The sequence below is a fragment of the Arvicola amphibius genome, chromosome 11 (assembly GCF_903992535.2).
Source record: "Arvicola amphibius chromosome 11, mArvAmp1.2, whole genome shotgun sequence".
NCBI classification, from domain to species: domain Eukaryota; kingdom Metazoa; phylum Chordata; class Mammalia; order Rodentia; family Cricetidae; genus Arvicola; species Arvicola amphibius.
Genome location: NC_052057.2, coordinates 23635816 through 23656969, shown reverse-complemented (window position 1 = coordinate 23656969; position 21154 = coordinate 23635816). Strand labels below are relative to the sequence as shown.

Below are 21154 nucleotides of genomic sequence, written 5' to 3'. Positions count from 1 at the left end.
AAGAAAGGCGACTGACTAACTTTGACAAGATTAGGTTGAACAGTCCTTCAAAATTTTCTGCTTCACAGGAAAGTCTGTCAGATATGCTAGGCTTTTAGGGCAGATTCGGATGTCCCAATGTTACAGTGGAACTGTCCAGGCAGTCTGATGTCCCTGTCGTTGGGTAACATTTCACCCTCTGGGTTCTTTGATGGAGTTGAAGACTAAATAGTTATAATTGGACATTTCCTTAGTTATAATAGAAAGTAAATAGATACAAAACTTTAGACTCACCAAAATAAGATAGATAATTAAATATTTTCTCCATTTTTGTCAAATGCAAATGGAATGGATATTGTTACGATAATTTTTACTTATTAGCTGTTTTGTGGTATATAATATCAAGGTTAAAACCTTCACTTTTAATTAAACAAACAAGGGGAATGCTGTGGAACAATTCTTTCCTAAAGTATGAATACGTATTACTCTCATTGGTTAATAAAAAGCTAAAAGTTCAGTAGCTGGAAAGAAATTTAGGTGAGAAAGCCAAACTGAGAGAGATGCTAGCCAGTGGTCCAGGGAGCAAGTCATGCTAGAAGACAGGTAAAGTCACGAGCCTCATAGCAATACACATATCAAAAGAAATGAGTTAATGCAAATATAAAGGTTAGTTAGTAACAAGCCTGAGCTATCGGCCGAACATTTATAATTAATAGAAGCCTCTGTGAGGTAAATTTGCTAAGTGGCTGCCAGGAATTTGGAAAGAGGCAGGTGGGATAGGAATCCTCCAATTACAGGTGTTCCTCATTTGGTGGTGGAGATAGGGTATCAGTACTTCCAATGAGGTTTTCCTCAATTGGTGCTGGTGGTGTGTGAAACTCTGAATGAGGTATTCCTCAGTTGGAACCGGTGGGGTTAAACACACTTTGTGTTTGCTGGCATCAGAGCTCAATGTAATCATTAGATTTATAAAGGTTGTTTTCATATGTTCCACAGAATCTAAAAAGAAGAGAAATCACTGTATGTTATAATTAAACTCACTTAACTCTTGTATGCCCTATTCATTTAATAGCAGTCATACGTTCTGCATCACCATAATACACAGAAAACAACCAATATTATAACATTTATAATGAGACTACATCACAACGAACATGATTTTTAGTTTTATATTGCTCATACTCCTAGGTCCAATCAGTAAATTCTGGCATTTGTCTTGAAACCTATGAATATATGGGTGTTAGAATCAAGCAGTGATATAGTATACAATCTCTGAGTCTTTCTGTGTTATTTTTTGACTGATAAGCCATGGGCAACTCTAATTTAACAGCCAAATCTGCACATCCTCACATACCCTGCCTGACTGCATTTCTCTGACAGCCTTTAGAACAACTATGAGATTCAGTTAGAGACCATAGTGTCTACTTCTCCCATGGGTGCAATATGCTATATTAAAACTTAAATAAAAATAAATAAACTAAAACTTACAGAAAACATATTAAGAAGAGACAGGCATAGTGGTATACACCTTTAATACCAGTTCTCAGGAATCAGAGTCAAATGTGAGTTTATGGCCAGCCCGGTCTACAAAACAAGTTTCAAGATAGCCAGGGCCGTTACACAGAGATACCCTGATGGCAAAATTGAGTGGCTATTCTGAGTATTGGAAAAATCAATTCCGAAGTCAAGATATCAAGGTAAGTGACATTTCTTCACATACTCTTAATAATAGTACACTGACCCCTTCTAGGGTTTACCTCTTACATAAATTCAGAACTGCTGTAAAGAAGAAATGAAAATTTATAGGCAGTTCCTACCAACAGGAAAACGCCTATAATGTACAGGTAATGTTTTCCACTACAATGGTTTTAGTAAACTCCCAATCGCTGCTTGTTGTAAATGGTGTTGTCAGGTATAAATGAGTCTTAACTTTTAAGTTGTGATAATAGAACATCTGTACTTACCTATAATTCCTCATTGTGACGAGGAGCAGTTGGTCTTCTGGGCTCTACATCATTGCCTGTGGGGCATGTGCTGCCGCTGGGGCAGGGTATTCTTCACGCTCACTTTCTTCCATCACAATTTTGTCAGTTTGTGTGTCAAAGGCATTGCAAGTGTTCTCCCCATCAGAGCAAACCGATGGGCTCTCGTGATGAACTGGATTGCCTTCTCCAAATATTTTTGGATAATTCTCAGTTAGGAAGCTGACCAGAGAAATCTGGGACAAAAGGTGGCAAACACAGAGACCTCTGACTTTTGGCATGGTTGTAAATCTCAGTTTAGCCTGGAGGCTAAAAGTTTGTACCTCAAAATTCTGAGAAAAAGTCACCTTCTATAAAATAGAGGGGAGTTTTCTGTTAGAAAAATGAAAATATTTTATGAGCAGATGTTAAAATGTGACCATCACAGTGCAATACCATATGGGGATGATTTCCAGTGTTCCCACTGTGGTGGGTAGTATACACTGTTAACTTGTCTAAAATCCTTCCACTTGTGACAGACGTGGCTGAGCATGTTAGTAAGGATGCTTCCAGAAAGGCACAGTTAAGGAGGAAGACTACCCTTGAATGAGGGCACCATGTGTTGAATGTTCGATTGGGTGTTTAAAAATGAAGGGCAGCTTTCAGGGGTCTCTTGTTTGTTCAGTGCAGATGCAATGCTAACAGCTTGACATGCAGGTTTGTTACATTGGGAGGTATTTGGAGGAAGGCCTATTTGGCTGATATTGAATAATTGTGGGACTGCAATGACAGGTTGTTTGGACCCTAACTTTCTCTTCCATTCATTAATGCTATACAATATAAGGAAAAGCTGTTCTGAGTCAGATGTTGTAGATTATTTTATGATGAGTTACATTTGTTTAGGTTATGGAATATTTGTTTGGTAATGCAAAGATGTGTTGCATTCCTTTATATTGCATTTTTAAACTGTGAGGCTGTGTTACTGTGCCTGTTTAAAACACCTGATTGGTCTACTAAAGAGCTGAACGTCCAACAGCGAGGAAGGAGAAGGGATGGGAGACTGGACGGCAGGGAAAAGAAATAGAAGGAGAAAGGCGGGAGGAGCAATATCTAGGAACAAGCAAGGGAAGAGAACTCTTAAGTGCCAGCCACCCAGCTACACAGCAAGCCCGGGAGTAAGAAGCAAAGAATGGTATATATGACAAAGTTTAAGGCCCAGAGGCTAAAGGAGGAATGAATAATTTAAGTTAAGGAAGGTTGACAAGAAACAAGCAAAACTAGGGCATGGCACTCACAAGAAAGAATAGGACTTCATGTGGATTCATTTGGAAGCCCGGTGGCAAGTCCCTCAAAGCTCAAAGAACACAAAGTAAAAGAGCAAAGGGTAAAAGCAATCGACACCAATGAGGCCTTTCTTTAATGTATTTCTTGCAGGCCAAAGAGCAATTGCTCAATCAATAGTGAATCAGAAACTCAAATACCGAAAGTCAAAATAACCGTTTGATCTTTATATCGAATAAATCCTGCTATTTTATTATAGTATTTGAAAGGTGCCTACAATAGAAAAGTGTACTCAATAAATTTCTCTAATCCAACCAAAATTAGCAACAAAAGGCTGAGGATATATTTAATCACACTAACCAGATATTAGAACAACCGTATCTGAGAAAAGCAATCCATATTACCTTTGTTTCCTTGGGAAACCACCTTGAAAACAAAGAGAAATTCCCACATCCCTCAGTGATGACATCAAGGATTTAGCCTTGATTTCTGAACCCAGCACCCATGTTTGCTTATCATTTCAGAACACTAGCACTTAGTGGGTCAGTCTCACAATATTCTAAATCACAATTGACAAAGGACTGAGATATTAATACCCATGTAAATCCTCCTGACTCAAGATACACAAACGATTCTTCCCACAGAAGAATGAAAATCAAGGGTGCATTTATTTAAAAAACAAAACAACACCCAAACGAAAATAAACAAATGAACAAAACCCAGACTCCCAGGATATTCCTGTACTCCTGTCTCATTGTGAAGACTTGTTTACCATAGGCATAAAATGTTTGTCTTGTTACCTTTCTGGAGACATCTGCCAGTTCTGAGTTGCAGGAACCAGGCAGGCACAGAATACTCAGGGCGATGCAAACAGCTAAATTTGATGATGTCATATGGTTGAGTTCAGAGTTTTGCTCAATTTTGTATAATATCCCGAAAAGTGTTTTCAAAAGAAAGACATTTGGTTGGGGTAGTTGCTCTAAAAGACTGAACACGGAGATAAGTTATTTTAAAACAATAAATTGTACCCATAAAATTATTAATATGAAGAAAGGGAACAGAGTAATAATCTGTATCTTATTCATGATTTTCTGAGAATCAAAAGAAAAGTGGAATGTGTCCTAAAAGTATTGCTTGGACTATCTCCCCAAAGTCCAAAATAAATGGAGAAATTTAATTAATGAATATACTATATATATATATATATATATATATATATATATATATATATATACACATGATGAGATTTTAAGCATGGGCCACTGTGAATCCCCAAATCATACTTCTCTTTTCAAAATCTCTTCTGTGTTTGTGAACAATTGAAATCATTTGTTCCCAGTCAATATATTTAGTAAATGATTCTGTGCTATAAAATCTAATGTGTCTAAGCAAACATGACTTCTATTACTGCATGAATGTTGCTCCAGCCATTAGTGGAGCATCACCTCTGCACTGCAGCTACTTTCTTCTCTTCACACTCCTGGTCAGGGACACCAAGCCATTCATCATAAAGTCCAGACGTCAGCACACTGCCTGGTATATTTTGAAGAAATTCCTTACAGACAAAGAGAAAATATTATGTGGAAAATAAAAATCACAGAAATTACTCAAAAATACTTTCAACTGTAAAAGTCCATTTAGTTCAACTTTGTTCATTGTTCCCAGCCTGTCCCCTAGTTGGAGACTTGTCTGACATGTAGACCCTCTGAGTTTTGAGCAGATTTTGAGTAGATAAAACTAGCACACACTAAAGAAATCAACATCTCATCTCAAATCCCATTTTTAAATGACAAAATACACATTATGTTCATTTCTTCATAATCAAGGGCTTTAAGCTTTTAACCCTAATGGCTCTGAAAACGTGATCTAATTGCAGGGACCCATGTGCTCATGAGCAAGAGCTGAGTGAGCGTAGACTTCCTTTCATGTGCTGTGTGTCCTGAGAGAAAATGCTTCTAATAACATCTTGTAAGTGGTGGCAGAAATGGAATGTGTGTCTTTGTATAATGACTGTCAAGAAAATGTCACAAACTGGGCATGTGACACTTGATAATACATAGTGGTATGCTCCTGTAATCTCTGAACTCAGGAGAGGAAAACAGAAACCTCAAGTTAGACAGCAATGCAACAACTTGCATAATTGCTTGTTAGCTAAAACTGAGTGGAGCCTTAATGTTAGTCATTAAAAAATTAAAAAGATTTCAAATCACTTTGATGGTTTCCAGTCACATGCTGTTTGTATTGGTCACATGGATTTAATTTTCAAGAAATATACCAAGCTACTTTTATTATTACACATTAAGAATTATTCCATTATCAATTATCTAAAACTATCAAGTATTTTTATAGCTGTACCATGTACCATGTATGGACTGAAGTAATTGAGATAGGCTAGTGAGGAAACTGTACCAGTTGCCCTCTCTTTTACCATTAATGCATAATAGATACACAAAGCCCACCATGGCAGTTGGCATTGTTCAGCATGTTCTTACAAGTGGGTCTCCATGCTTAGAAACAGAAAACGCCGTGGCTGGTGCAGATAGTCTGGGAGCATCATCTCTGCTTGATGTCACTGAACATATACCCTTTTCAGAGCATGCTTATCCCCTGAGGATTCCCGAGCCAAAGTGCACCAAGGGAAACTGCTGTTGAGCTACTGCGCATACACGGTTCACTGGGAATTCCTTCGTGGTGCTGATAGCATATTTAGTAGCAGGGTGGGCTAATTATTTAGGATGTGAAATGGTACTATGAAGGAAAATTTAGAGTTTTTAATATATGTGTTCCTATATCATCAAATCTATTTCAGTTGTGTACCTCACAGAGGCAATACCTGTCTACTTTATATATGTCAACTGTGTTACTTTGCCTGCTTTAAGCCATTTCTGAACTGCTGATATTCATTTTGTAGCCATACCATAATGAGGGTCATAGAAATACTGTAGAACAGGGATGATTAATGTTTTATATATATATATATATTACATATATAATATATACACATAATACTTTGGATCTGCTAATAAGCATGAGTATGAATTGTTTTGCTATTGCAATGTTTCTCTTTCATAAAACTTACATAATTTTGGTTTTATCTTTTTCATTCTATCATTCATTTTTGCGTGCATCAATGCAAGTTTCAGGAATCAAACATACCTGACTAGGCCTGCAACAAGGAGACTCTCATGGGCCTCTATAAAATGCCACTAAATACACTTATTAGTATTTTGAAACAAGTGCCCCATGAGGAAGATGGAGGCGTCAAATAAAGATGTTTGGTTTCATCACTGTCCATCGTAACTGGTTTATGCTGGATCCTGATGTTGTGAACACCGGAGAAGCCTTTTGCCTACCAGATTTCTATCATTTTGTGTCTACCGTCCTTCCAGACCAAACACAGTGCAGGCAACTACTCACACAGATTCAGAGGAACCCCGAGGGCAGCAGACGAGAGGATCCTCCCTACCTTTAAGATAGATGCCACCACAGGGACGCTTTCGTTGTTCAAGTTCACCTCTGTCCCTGAGTCCAGTCTTTCTTTTAGGGCTCGCAGTGCTCTTGTATCACCTGATGTTCTGAAGATGCCTTCAGTGATTGGCCCGTTTTCACTAATAAAAAATAGTATGTCCTGAGAAGAAGAAAGGGAAGCACCTGTCACTCTATCCGCAGCACAGAGCATGATTTCCTTCTTGAGAACCAGGCCAATGGTGTGCACAGGTGCCATGCACGAACTGGCGTGGATGAGGAGGACCTTGAACTGGATTTGGTGCTTCTGTCATCTGTGGTACCCAACCCACCTTAATGTTAAGGTATTACTTATTTACTTGTATCAGGTTTTCCACAACGGAAAAGTGATTTCTGCAACTTATCCAATACACAGTTTCTGGTGAATAGCATCCTCTTACCTTCCCAATCTTAAGTCAATTATTTGATGCACACTTGTTTCTCCACTTGAGGAAAGACTCGAAGGGGTAGGTATTTTGGAGAAGCAGGATTTTGTCCTCAGGACAGCCAGAGAAGGACCATGTGAGACCTACCAGAATTGCTGTGGGTAGATTGCCATCCTCACAAATGGCAGTCAGATCATTTCCAAAGAGTTTTCCTGTCTTAGCAACTGGCAGGGCTGTGCACATTTGGTCCTGGTGAAGCACAGAGCCCCTGTGGAACAACCGAGATATGAAAGGCCGTCTTTTCTTAGCTCTTGGCTCTTCTGTATCTAAAGAGGATACAGATATCATTATATGTGATAGTTTAATTTATGCAGCCTTTGTTACTGAATTCCAAATGCATATTGTTCCTGTGTAATGCTTACAATCAAAGTAGTAATCAATTGTAATATAGAATGCCCCACATTCTAAAATTGGCTGCTCATTCTGTCAGTGCGTATGTTTTTCTTCCCTATACTCTACGCTGTTATTAATCTTAGAGACTTGAACTGAGTGTCCTCTAGTGGGAATCTCACAACTTAACGCTGTCTGACTCCACATTACACCATGAGATTCTTGATGCCTAGTTGAACAAGCACCTGTGTTACATACAGTCAGATGCTTCTGTGGTCACATCCTTATTTATAGCCACACACCTGGTGTTCTGATCAAGCATTATTCTCAGTTGTCACAGTGTGTCTCTCCCCATCCTTAGCTTTCTTGTTGAATTTTGAAGACCCACTGTCAAATTTCTTTTATCATTAGCATACGCCCTCATAGGAAAGTGTGCATGACTACATATGTCAGCCAGACTCTGGGTCCTTGCCCCATAGTGTTAATTCAAAGCTGAAATCAAAGTTCCTTTTTCTCTTCTAAGATTGTTTTTATAATATTGAACCACAATGAAATCTTAAATAAGTTAGTTACAACAAATACATTCGATGTAAACAAAGGGCTCACATAAGAAAATGCAAAATTAGCAGTGTTCCTCAGCATACCATATAGGTTGGCTGTCCAATACCAAATACTCAGACCAAAATTACAAGTAAATTTATACAGACTTAGTAGGATGTGTGAGTGTGTGTGTTCATGTGCATGTGTATTTATGCATATATATATATATATATATAGTAACTTTTTAAAGGGAAGAATTTGAAAACAATCAGAGGGGTTCATTGGGACGTTTTTGAGAAAGTATAGGAAAATAATGAAAGTATAGTATACTTTAAAAAATATTTAAATAAAGTCCAAGGCCCCAGTACATAAATATCAGGTCCATTTCTAGTCCAGACTCGGGTCTAAAGACACACATAAAACCCAGTTGTTTTGTGAACAGAAAAAAAGATTAGAGACTGGGCTATGAGTCTGAGTCCATTTCTACTCAAGCCTAGAACAGATTATCTCCAAATCAATAATACAGCTTTTCTGTATAGCTTTCATGACCGGTTTGTCAATGTGCAGTTATAGGGCATTTTCTGCTCTGATCATGAAACCACATGGTGGGAAACATATGAGGACCCAGGTCTTAGAAATCATATTCTAATGGAACCAGAGATGTGTGCACACATGTTTATGTGTATGCAGTGCCTTGGCATGCCAGCTTACGGTGACTATTTTCCTGGAAGAATTGAATGTTCTCCCCATAGACAAGCTAAATCTTGCAGCACTTAGAGTTCTCTTAAACATGACCTGGGGCATATTGTTTTGTTTTTGTTCTTGACAGTGCCCCCTTTCGAACCAAGAAATGACACAATGCATTGATGTTTTTTGCAGGACAGAAATTGGAACTGAGAAAGGACACATGAAGGAAGGTAATGGACTCACCGCTCTGCTTCTGACTTCTTGCTGCTTCTCTGGGCTTTAGGATGAATCGTCCCTGTATATCTGGTTGTTCCACATACAGCCCAGGCAGGGCAGGAAAAGCTGTGAAATTTCTTGATTCCCTTCGACTGAAGGTATTCAGGCTGTTCCTCATTATAATGTCATAGGGATGCTCATGCTCTATGAGAAGAAAATAAGAATGAGTTGTAACTAATAGTAATGAATGAGACAAAACCTGCCAATGTGCTTTACCACACACTGTTATACTGTGCTCTGGTCAAAGTAGACTGGGCGTCAGTGGCCTTCCTGGGATACGCTGATCAGGGAAGGATGTGTAAGCTGAGATCTCTAAAAACAGAGAAGAAAACTTTGAACTGGTCACTTTGTTTGAAGAACATAGGCCCATCAGTACACTGTATAGGGGTGACTTTTGCTGTGCTCCCCCGTGACAGGTTTAAGCACTGCCAGTTTCTGCCTTGATATCAAGATTTTTGCATCATTGGAGTCTTACTTCGGTTGTCTCGCATGGAAAGGAAAGACGTTTCTATGGTTTGGGGACAGGTAATCTTTAATTTTCTTAATCGTGTCAAGCACTGCTCTGTTCAGTATTTTTCTCTTTTATGATATCTGTCACATATATAAAGAATCCATTTCCACTCACAGTATGACGACATGGTTTTCAGAAGCAGTCGAGTGGATGACTTTTGCTATTTGTACTCCCATGGTTTACATTTTTCTTCTCTTTTGGAGGGATGCCTTGCTCAGCCTAGATATAGAGGGGAGGGCCTTGCTCCTGCCTCAAAGTGATGTTTCAGACTTTGTTGAATTCAAATGAAAACCTTACCCTCCCTGAGGAGTACATGGGGGAAGGAAGAAGGTGGAGTTAGTGGAAGGAGGGGAGGGAGTGGGAACTGGGAGAGGTATGTAAAATGAGAAAAGATTTTTTAAATTTTTAAAAATGCTTTGGCTAGAGTTGTAAAGCAAACAGACAGACAGACAGACAGACAGACAGACAGACAGACAGACAGATAAAAATAAAAAGCAGAAGGATCAGGCATTTTTGACACATGCCTGTATTCCCAGCATTTATTTGATTGTGACATTGTGGACCAGGAATCCCTTACCTACCTGGTTCAATATCAATACCCTGTGCTATAAAGAAACAAAGCATCCAGTGTGGAGGTGAACTATGCCCCTGATATTGCTCAATGTACTAAAACCCTGAAAGTAAATATTGTAAATAAAATAAAATTGTAATTCCAGTTTATTTTGAATAATCAAGAATATGCACAGAGATTATTCTCAGGGTACACAAAAAAGGTTTGAACAACAAGGCTGTGTTCTCCAACAGACATCCTCACAGTTATTATCTGAGGGTCACTTCGTGTCTTAGAACATCACCTGTTCAGTAGCTATTGAAAAGTCAGCTCATGAGCAGAGTCGGTAATCTCACAATTTTAATTTTTATCCTAATACTTCTGATACATCTTCTATTACTATTACCTACGTGTCAATATCCTTGTGAAAAAATCCAGAAAAATGCAACGTAAGGAATCGCAGGTGATGCCGTCAGGAAGGCACCAAGAGTCTGAACATCGTATCTCTAATTCACTGGGGAAATACAGGTCCTAGAGATGTGGGCTGCCTGTATTTACACGGGTGCAGAGAAATGGCTAGACCTCTCACATTCTTTCCAAAACAGAAGCTATGTAATTAGGAGAAAACAAAATATTCTTCATATAAAAATTTTTAAATTTTATTTTAGACTTATTTATGTATGTAATTGTGTTTTGCTCCCATGTATAGCTGTGCACCATGTTATGCCTGTGGGTGTTGTGAACTGAATCCAGGCCTTTGAAAGAACAAGTTAACTAGTATTGTTAATCACCGAGAAAACTCTCTAGTCCCTAGGATTGTCTTTAATCTTCAACAAATGAAGAATTTTAATTATTTTTCTTTAGAAACAAGATACCCAAAGTCTTGGTTTATTTGTCTTTTTAGGGAAATTCCGTTTCTCAGGTAGAAGTATGTAAGAAAATTCCAGATTTTTTTTCCACCAGCTCATAAACTATTGCCTAAAGAGATGGTATTAGTGTATGGTTATATTAAGTAGTTGGTAATTATGAATTAAAGAATGAAATAATGTTTAAGTTACTTATTTTAATGTGCGTGTAACTTTAAGACTGAATGATGAAAACGTTAAGAGTTCAGGGTAAGAACATTGAACTTAGTCCCTCTTTAGATTTCCCTATTGCTTACCTTGGAGTAGGCCTGGGGCTTTTTCATAGCCATGACAGAACCACAGTTGGTAACCTTGAGCACTCTGGGAGGCAAAAAGATCCAACCATCACACATAGCCATTCAAAGTGGACTCTGGAGAATACCTTTCCCCAGTGCTCCCAGCTCTCTAGCAGGAAAACCATTAGGGGCAGTACTAGTGATGTGTCTTCTGACGACAGGTTTGAGCCATCTGGGCTGATCTCAGCAGACAACCCTGGGTACCTGCACAGCCTGTCTGATGCAGCCTACATCTTTTGATCCACAGTAGGACCTAAATAACCATGGGATAAGAAATTGCATCCACCCACCAACACTTACCAATAAAAATGCTATTCCTAGGTCTGCTATATCTGTTTGTCCACACTGAGTGTGGAATATTGAAGTTTGACTTTAAATGCCCAAACGACCTAGTATCCAGAGAGCCATACACCCTCAGCGCCTCAAGTGATTTCATGAGCAAAGTATCACTTGAAAGATGTGGTAACTTCAGCAACATTGGGCAAAATAGACAAAATCACAGAGGTTTGAGGGATGCCTCTGAGTAAAAACAACTTTGACTTTCATTCAGAGATGTCCTGTCTATGGAGATGAAGGGCATGTGTCTAACCTAGGCCAGGTGCTGAAAACAAGTTCCACAATCTAATTACTGCACGCGGTGCAATGGATCCTTGAATCAACCATCTAAATTGAATATTCTTTGAAATATTTAGCATCCTAGAGGAATGGGTAAAGTGAAAATATACTTCAACTGGAGTTATCACTAACTGTACTTTATTGTTGATTCCTGATTAAAAACAATGACATTGTCCTACAGAAGCCTTAATCATTAAAACTAGCAGTTATACACATTCACACAGACAAACACAGCACTACCACATCCCATACACACACAAAGTGAAAGAGAGGGACCTGGACAAAGAGAGACAGAGAGAAAGAATGCAAACTCACAGAAGGCGACAGAGCGGGACATACATACATACAGAGACACATTCACACAGAGATGTAACTACACAGAGATACACATGTATATTTAAGCACAAAAATACAAAGATATACACAGATATGTATGCAGAGAAAAAGAAGAACAGAGACAGAAACAGACAGACAATATGCATAAAGATTACAAAAAAGAGAAAAAAGAACACACCCAAACACATACGCCTACAACTAACTACACAAAGAAATGAAAAGCAAGAAATGGGAGAGAGAAGGAATTACATAACAATTAGTAAAGGAAAAGAATGAGAAAGGAAAAGGAAGAAAAGATGCATTCCCGCTAAGACTGGCAGTCTTTGAATCTGGTGTGTGTCTGTGTATGACTAAATTTTCTCCATTATTTTTTAATTTTTTAATTCTATAGTGAGACTAAACAGATCGCTCAAGACCACTGGGCTGTGAGTTTCATTTCACATGAACCTTAAATGGCCAAGAAAATATCCAAGAAAAATGACCCTCTAAAATCTATGATTGTATCTTTGAGGCTTCAGTTCCAAAATATTATTTTAAAATATGATTTGTAAATTTATTTTGATCATGTTTTTATGTAAATATTTATATGCACATTTGCACATATGTGGATCAAGAAAACAAAACTCAAAGTAGCTTGGCAGTGACTTACAGGCGTTCCTATCATAGGGAGTAACTTCCGGATGATATCGTTCACTGTCTCCAAGTCTGTTGTTGTTATATATAAAGGCTATGAAATGCAGAGAAAATGCTATAAAATAACTTGAAAACGTGTTATTCATTGTTATTGTCTAACCATCACTTATAATCTACAAGCCATAATGACATTTCTAACGTAGAATAAATATATTGTTTTTTTTTCCCTTTCTATAGCATAACCCTAGAAGACTGTCAGTAACATGTTTATTTTAACTTTAAGTACTTTTAGGTACTGGTTACTCAGTCATTTAAGCAAAAATTATTTCTTTTGGGGGGAACTTATAGCTAATATGAATCAATCTTGCTTCATGCTGCTTTCTACATATCACATATGAAAGACATATAGGCATGGCATACACATATACCCCTTACAAAAATGCTGTCTAAATCCTCAAACTCTCTCTCCCTTCCACTCTCTTCCTATGTCCCCATTTTCCATTGCTCTACAAACTGCCTGTCACTCTCTGGTAATGAACTTGCAGTTTCATTTTTTGTTTTATATTCACATACACTGGCACAGTTTGGGATGTCCTCAGTGAATATCGGGAGTTTAAAATGCTTCCTGTAGCCCTTTGTGGCTTCATTAATGGATCTGTTTAAATGCAATAAAAACATACAATACAGTAATGAATTTGCTAGTAGCTTATTTTATTGATATCATTAATGTAAAGCTATAGGTTCAGAAATATGCATACAGATTAGGGAATATTCAAAAGTATTTCAGAAACAGAGATATGTTTAGGTAATAGCTTGTTGTCCTAAGTTATGATTTTAGAAGCATAGCCAGTCCTCAAAATATTTTATCTGCAAGAGAAGGGCAGGAACCTGCTTCACTTCACAGTGGGAAGAAGCAGATGGATTGAGTGTTCATGGAAGTTTGTAGAGTACTGTTTACCCCAATATATAGGTTAAAGAGGAGAAAGTGAAAAGAATGGCAACCAGAAATTCCTCAAAGTTAAACAAACTATGTGTATTAATAGGAGAAATTAAAGCAGTAGTCAGGGACCATCTAATCAACAGCACATTTGAAGACAGTTTATCAGATTTTATAAATATAGCTATATGTAGAAATATGTATAGATAGATAGATAGATATCATGATTTATGTTACAGGCTAGAAATTACTTTTATGCAACAAAGAAAAAAATTATATTAATAGACATGGGTGTAATTTAACAAGAGAACTTCTATATGTATATGTCTATATATAGATAAATCTATCCATTTGAAGTAAGTCTGGAGAGTACAGTTTACCACAAATATAGAGTAAAGGGAAGATGTATAAATATATAGATACATAGATAGATAGAGATATATACACAAATATAGAAATATAGCATATAGTATATAAATGTACATATATAGCATACATATCTATATGTGTATATAGATACACATACATAAGTATACATAAATAGATATGCATATATGCATATATGTACACACATATAGGTTAGATATATAAATGTATCTATGTATAGATATGTATGTACATATAGATAGAGAGAGAGAGAGAGAGACAGACAGACAGACAGACAGATGGACAGATGGACAGACGGACAGACAGACAGGCATATATACTTAAAATGGAACACGGGCTGCCATACCCATGCTCCTAAGGAATAAAGTATGAATGCTAGTAATATACCTTTGGAGAAAACAATACCACCGATCTTTCTGTTCCATGGAACTATAATGTAGAAAGTGGAAAACATTTAGACTCTTGAAACATTTATGCTAAGATTTTAAGACTACACCTCATAAAGACATTATGTGTCAGTTTTCATGACTGACGGCACAGGTGTAGGTGGCGTTCTCCACAGGACCGGGGCTCTGATTGACCCGACTTCCACTGGAAACCTTACGTGATAGGACGTTCACTACAGTGTGGAGGCTGGTTGTGAATTTCCCTATTTTTATTTCCCCTTTCTCACAAACCTGTGCCACATATTGTTTTCTTTATACATAAATTTAATATGTGATTTTTTTTCCCACTTTCTGAAAATAATGATCCATGATGGGAAGAACATTTGTGCACAGACTTTTTTCTCCCTTTGCCATGGTTCTACATTCATGTTTGGGGCTGCACAGTCACATGGAAATGCTCTCTAATTTCCTATGGAACTATGGACTGATTTTTACACAAAGACTGGCACATTTCATGTGTCTGCCATTAACTGCTCACCCACGTTTTAATATAATCAGGCTAAAATGATTTCACAATTTGTAAACATTCTGATTAATTGATTTGGTTGGTTTTTTTTTTCCCTTGTGAATAAAACAGGATTAAGTTGATTGACAATTTCCCCAGCTGGCCTCTTGTCAACACAGCTCCAAGCTATAGGTCTTACCGAAAGGTGGCCACAAAATGTCCCACGGGCCAGGACAGGAGAATGGACCTGCAAGCAGAGCTTCTGTCTCTCCCGACAATATCCACATAGTCACCCATCCACAGGTAACTCAGCGGGATGACATGTTTGGTCTTGAACTTTCTCTTACGCCTGAAATAGAGTCATGTCACTGGGTTAGTTTGCTTTTCATTGCAGTTGGAATCACTTGCACTAAATCCTAGTTCTTTCTGCTCCAGAGCAGAGGAGGACTCATCCATTTCTGTCACCCCAGCACAGCGCATGTCATGTAGATGTGCCTTCACACCGTCTGTGCTGAAGGAAGTGACAGGGTTCACACTTTTTCATGGCCAAGGATAGCCATAGAATGGTCTTTATTTATGATTGATGAGTGTTCAGAATGATGATACATTGTCATTTCAAGACATGGCATTTTTAGAAAGCCGTGTGTTACAATATTCTACCATCTTTTTAGTAAAGAGCTAAACTCTTCTGCTTATTTTCTTCTATAACTTCAATACCAAGAAGTTAAATAATGTTTTATATTTTACTTAAGTGACTCCATTTAATGACCTTTCCGTAATAAATAATAGAGGAACATTGCCTGACTTGACAAAAATCTTACTCCTTGGCCTTTTCCTTGTACTAGCAAGTCATGTCAGCACCTGCTCAGGAGAACCTGAGCTCAGTACAACGCCCCTAGTCAACCCACGATGCGCATCTCATACAACTAAGGACAAAGAGGATTTGGTTTTCCTATAACCTAGTCAAAGGACTAGAAATACGCCTTCCTATCAAGCTTTCTGATGAAATCAAAACTGTTTTTGAGAAACAATCATCTTGGGAGCATTGAGTTTCTTTCTCTATTTGTATTTTTTGCATGGAGTTTGTTTTTTGATAATCTCACATGTGTGAACAATATGTTCTGATTATTTTCTGTCACTCTCTCTTCTGCTCCTTCTATCTCTTGACAACTCTTTTTCCCACTACTGTGCTTTTTCATATTTTTTTAATGATGGACTCTGTTTTGCCCGCTGCATTTGTTGTGTGAACCTGGACATGGAACTCTCTCTACTGGAAACTTGTGAGCTAGGAGGCAGCTACACAATAAAGGCTCCCTGTTCTCAGATTCAGAAGACACTATGTCAAAGTATTTCCTCTGACTCAAAAACCCTACATGAAAATTTATCTAAAATAGAAAATATATGAAGACTAACATGATCCCACAAAGAAATTTAGGGACCCCATTTAGTATAACATGCTGTACTCAAAATACAAGCATATCATGTAACATTTGCTTCAGAATACACACACACACATACACATACTTACCTATGTCTCAAATATATGAAACATCTGTATTCTCTTTTGCTTTTTACCCTCAAGACAGCTAATCCCATATGCATTTATATGCAATTTGATAATATATCTATATATATGAAGTGCTTAAACAGGAAACCACTAATTATAATATTTTAAGGTATAATCTGCCAAGAAAATGTAATAATAAAAATCATCTCCTATAAACTTGACAATCCTCATTCCATAAAATATATGACAATCTCAAAATTACTTTACCTGATGTCGTAACACAACCTTTAAGAAAGTCAACCACTTTATTTTCATTTATTCTCAAAAACATGGTAAATTTCACTTACTTCCACAAACTACACTCATGTAGCAAGTTATTGGTATTTTCTTTTGTATTTCAAATGATTTTACTACTATCTTGTTAAAATAAAATGTGAGAATTTCCAACTGTGGACTGAAGGGGATCTGACAGGAAATGACTAGAAAGATGGACAGCTTGATGGACAGACAGACAGTCAGGCCATTCAATTCTTTCACCTTTGCTGCAGTCAGAGGCTAACTAGTCTCTAACCAGTCTACGGGCTGGGAACTTTGAGAGGAAAATGAACCCGGTAGGTTGTGTCTATATTGTAGAGCAGAACTCTCTCCTGCAGCCTTCATTATCCTCATGTGCTCCAGCATGTGCCTCTTTTTCAGTTTTGCTGCTAATCTTTCCACAGGATCAAACAGCAAAACAGCACGTTAAATAATTCATGGTTTTAAAATATGACTTAAACATTTGTTGAAATAGAATGAGAAATATTTTAGGGGAAAGTCCATTACTCAACCCTACTCAAAGATTTATAGGCCAATAGAGTTTTGACAGTAAAAGAAATATTCTCCCTCTACAGGGAGCATATAGACAGCCCTGAAAACACACACACACACACACACACACACACACACACACTGAATAGGTTATATTTGGTTAGTATACATAGAATATATAGCATATGTGTATATACATGTTTCTTTCTTTCTTTCTTTTTTTTTTTTTTTTTGGTTTTTTTGAGACAGGGTTTCCCTGTAGTTTCTAGAGCCTGTCCTGGAACTAGCTCTTGTAGACCAGGCTGGCCTCGAACTCAGAGATCCGCCTGCCTCTGCCTCCCGAGTGCTGGGATTAAAGGTGTGCGTCACCACCGCCCGGCTATACATGTTTCTTAACAGACATATATATGTAGCAAACATTAATAAAAAAAAAGCCATGATTTTGAAAGATGGCAAGAAGGAGAATATAGGAGGACTTGTCAGGAGGAAAGGGAAGGAGGAAATGTTAATGAAGTACTTATAATTTCAAACAATAAAAGAAATAAAAATCCTATTATAGTTTTATACAGTAAGGCCTAATCAAAGTGTAGCCCCTCATAGTAAGGAAGGCACGATACACATACTCACAGGTTGTTAGACACAACCAGCACATCACTGAACAAGGAGAGATGTTGTTTCTCCCTTCTCCAGCCTCTTCTCAGTTCCACGGGACCTTGGCATAGCAAGGTTCGATGTTCCTCTCCCGTGGCTTTTTCCTCAAGGGTTTCCATTTAGGGAAAAAAAGGCTTCTCCAACTAAAAGAACAGGTATTCAGTGGTTGTTATTTCATGCTGAATTTCACAGGATAAAAGAGATTAAAGCACAGGCTCAACTCCCCAGCTGCACTCTGTTGAGTTGTCAACAGTTTTACAGTATAACCGAAAAGAAGAGCTTGCTTAGGAAATGAAGGATTGGGAACGTGTTGCAAGAGTGGGTCCTTTTTCAGAAGGTGTCTACTTGAGAGTCATGGGAAAAGTTTGAACAGTGTACTGGTGGGGTGTTGGGAATTGGTCCTCAACTTTTCTAACACTGCCACCCTTTAGTACAGTTCCTCGTGTTGTGGGAACCCCAACTATACAATTATTTTCTTGTTACTTCATAACTGTACTTTTGCTACTGCTATGAATCTAGTAGAAGCATGAGACATGCAGAATATCTGATAAGGGACCACCAAAAGGTCACCACCCACAGGTGAGAACCACTGGCCTAGAGTGAGGGAAGGGGTGGGTGATGTAATTCCATCTCAGTTGAAATCACTTTTAAAATTTGACTAATAAAGAATATCCACATTTTAAAAAAAGTATTGGGATCTATGAACATCAATCATGGTTTAAAATAAAAGTAGGAGACACATCACAAGGCGCCCCATTGGAGAGAAGAAATATTCACACTCTAGTGGGATTCAGAGAGGGAAGCGATCAATGTCAAACATTAATGAAGGTCTAAGTAAGTGACTCCTGAAAAATTGGATATCAACATGGATATCATTGCTAACCCTAACTACAATCATATGTGTGCAATAATAGTGGAATACTCGTGTAAAACCTGTGACATGCGGATTTATCCTCAAAGATTCTAAATTCATAATTCTTTTTTTCAATCTAATCACGATCCACGTGATAAAGGCAGCATACAGACTTCACCAACACTGTGTACCTTACAGTGTAACAGATGCAAGAGTCACAGGAGACTATAAATGAATGTAACTTAGTGAAACAGTCAGACATTTTCATGCACAGGAAAGTCGGGAAGCTTTGAAGACTATGCAGGAGAGACACATACTTAAGAAATAAAGCCTCGAGCCACAAAGGATTGTGACTGAAACATCCTGAGAGAGAGTCTGTAACCCTGATAGTTAAATGTGTAGTATAGCGTGGACACATAATAATCACAGAAATATCATATCAAACTAGAATGCCCATGTTTTTAAAATGATTAAACTTTGATGATAGTAGTAGATTGTACCTTTTTCAAACTCTGTGTTTTCAGTGATATGTGTAACTATACAGTACTAATTAAGATAGCAAAGCCCTACCAAACTTTAAAGTTCTTTATAAAGATTTTCTGTTGTATAATCCGGTTTAAAAGAATTGATATGTTGGAGTGTGATATAAAAAAATCAGAAAGCAATCTAAGTATTAAAATGCCATAATCAAACCCATTCCTTTGTAGCCGAAAGTGAAAAGTATGTTAAAAAATAAATAAATAAAAAGCAGGTTTTCCTAATGATTTAAAAAAATTAGGTCTCAGGGAGCACATATAATGAGAAATTCGAGATTTGTGGTCCTGCACAAGATGGACTATAGAATGATTTATGATGGTTAGAACAAACAAAGAAAACAAAAACAAACCAAAGCAAAAAAAATGAGAAATGGTCCTTTGAACAGCAAAAGGAGTTATTTCCATCGCCTCTGGCAAAGCGACATGTGGCTCTCCATTGACCCTTTGCTCCTATCAGGATATCAACACCCACGTTGCCCTCCAGTTCCCTGTGTCTCTATTCAAAAGTGCTTGTTATGTATCTCACAGCCCCCACTTTCCTGTCTCCCCACAACAACCCCCTCTCCTTCTGCACTATACAAACTCCTAAAATGTTCTAGAACTCGCCTTGCTCTATTTATAATACAGGGTCATTTTTTTCTGCCCAGGTATCTTCACAATTCTACCTTCTTTTACAGACAGTTTTGGCAACATCAAATCTGTTTCTTTTTATTTCTACTATAAACTCTTCCAAATGCCTCTGAACATTAATATTCTCTCTTATCCACAATAAAATTTTCCCTGTAATTATAATGCAGCTACCTCAGTGGTTTCTTTCCTGTGACATGCCCATACTGTTTGAATACTCAAAATACACACCTTTAAGTGAATATTACTCTGTCCAAAACATATGTTATAGATTTCAGAGAATAGGCACAGAAACACCATAGTTTCTATTTAGCATTAAGATCCCTGTGATCAAAGAGTCAAAAGGGGCAACAGCCTACCGTTTCCTCTCACATGTCAAACATATGTCCTCATACATGTTAAAAATAGTTCCAACTCAATTTCATGATAAAAATTAAAGTAAAAAAGTATTTTTGAGAATCATTCCTCTCTAATCTGAATCATTGGTAAAATATTAGGAAATGGATTCTAAAGAACACAATATATGTTGGAAACTATAACAATATGCTGAAAACCAGAGAGTTCTTATATTTTGGGTTGAAATCTGACAGGCTTCCAAGAAATCATTGTAGTTATAGTAGGTAAAACAATTAGAAGGAGCAGAAAATAATCATCATCTCATAACTTGGACAGATAATCTTGTAGATTAACACACTGTATTCTCCTGTGTATCCGAGACCATACCTCCCCTGATATAATTGTATTTGTTTAGGGGATTGGTACTGAATATTGCTAACAGGGATAGATTTTCATAAAGACACTACTGAGTTAATTATCTCAATTGATCTGGAGTAATCAAGACAGACACTTGCTGTTACCATTAGTCTATGATGACAAACAAAACTCCTTATTAAAATAATACCTTCACAGTGGAGCCTGAAATGGAGAGCCTTTCAGTGATCGTGAAATTATCTTTTCCTTCCTTGGCACTAAACACGAAAGATGGCCACAGCAGTTGGTAGACCAACCACTGAAGTCTGAGGACCCTGTAGTAGTCAGGGAGACAGACCACGCTGATGTCAACATTCTAAGGCTCATGCCATAACTGACAGTGACACAAGCATTTCCT

The 21154-nt window shown here is 37.6% G+C and overlaps 1 protein-coding gene across 1 annotated transcript; it reads right to left on the bottom strand.

Moving 5' to 3' along the window:
- Positions 1-622: 622 nt before the first annotated feature.
- LOC119825992 (rho GTPase-activating protein 20-like) lies at positions 623-18149 on the bottom strand. Its single transcript, XM_042055934.1, has 12 exons — positions 18007-18149; positions 15265-15414; positions 13424-13505; positions 12867-12944; positions 11228-11291; positions 8972-9148; positions 7259-7437; positions 6688-6849; positions 4667-4776; positions 4022-4208; positions 1944-2197; positions 623-978 (listed from the first exon to the last, which is right to left on the bottom strand). Exons 1-11 carry the CDS (start codon positions 18147-18149, stop codon positions 1988-1990), a joined length of 1542 nt encoding a protein of 513 aa, XP_041911868.1. The 3' UTR covers positions 623-978; positions 1944-1987.
- Between the last annotated feature and the right edge of the window lie 3005 nt (positions 18150-21154).

Coding starts and splice junctions, on each gene's coding strand:
- LOC119825992 (XM_042055934.1), bottom strand. CDS start 18,149: ATGGAAACCCTTGAGGAAAAAGCCACGGGAGAGGAACATCGAACCTTG. Junction 12,945..13,423: donor ACATCCCAAACTGTGCCAGT/GTATGTGAATAT, acceptor TGCATTTCATAG/CCTTTATATATAACAACAAC. Junction 6,850..7,258: donor ATCTACCCACAGCAATTCTG/GTAGGTCTCACA, acceptor TCTTCTTCTCAG/GACATACTATTTTTTATTAG.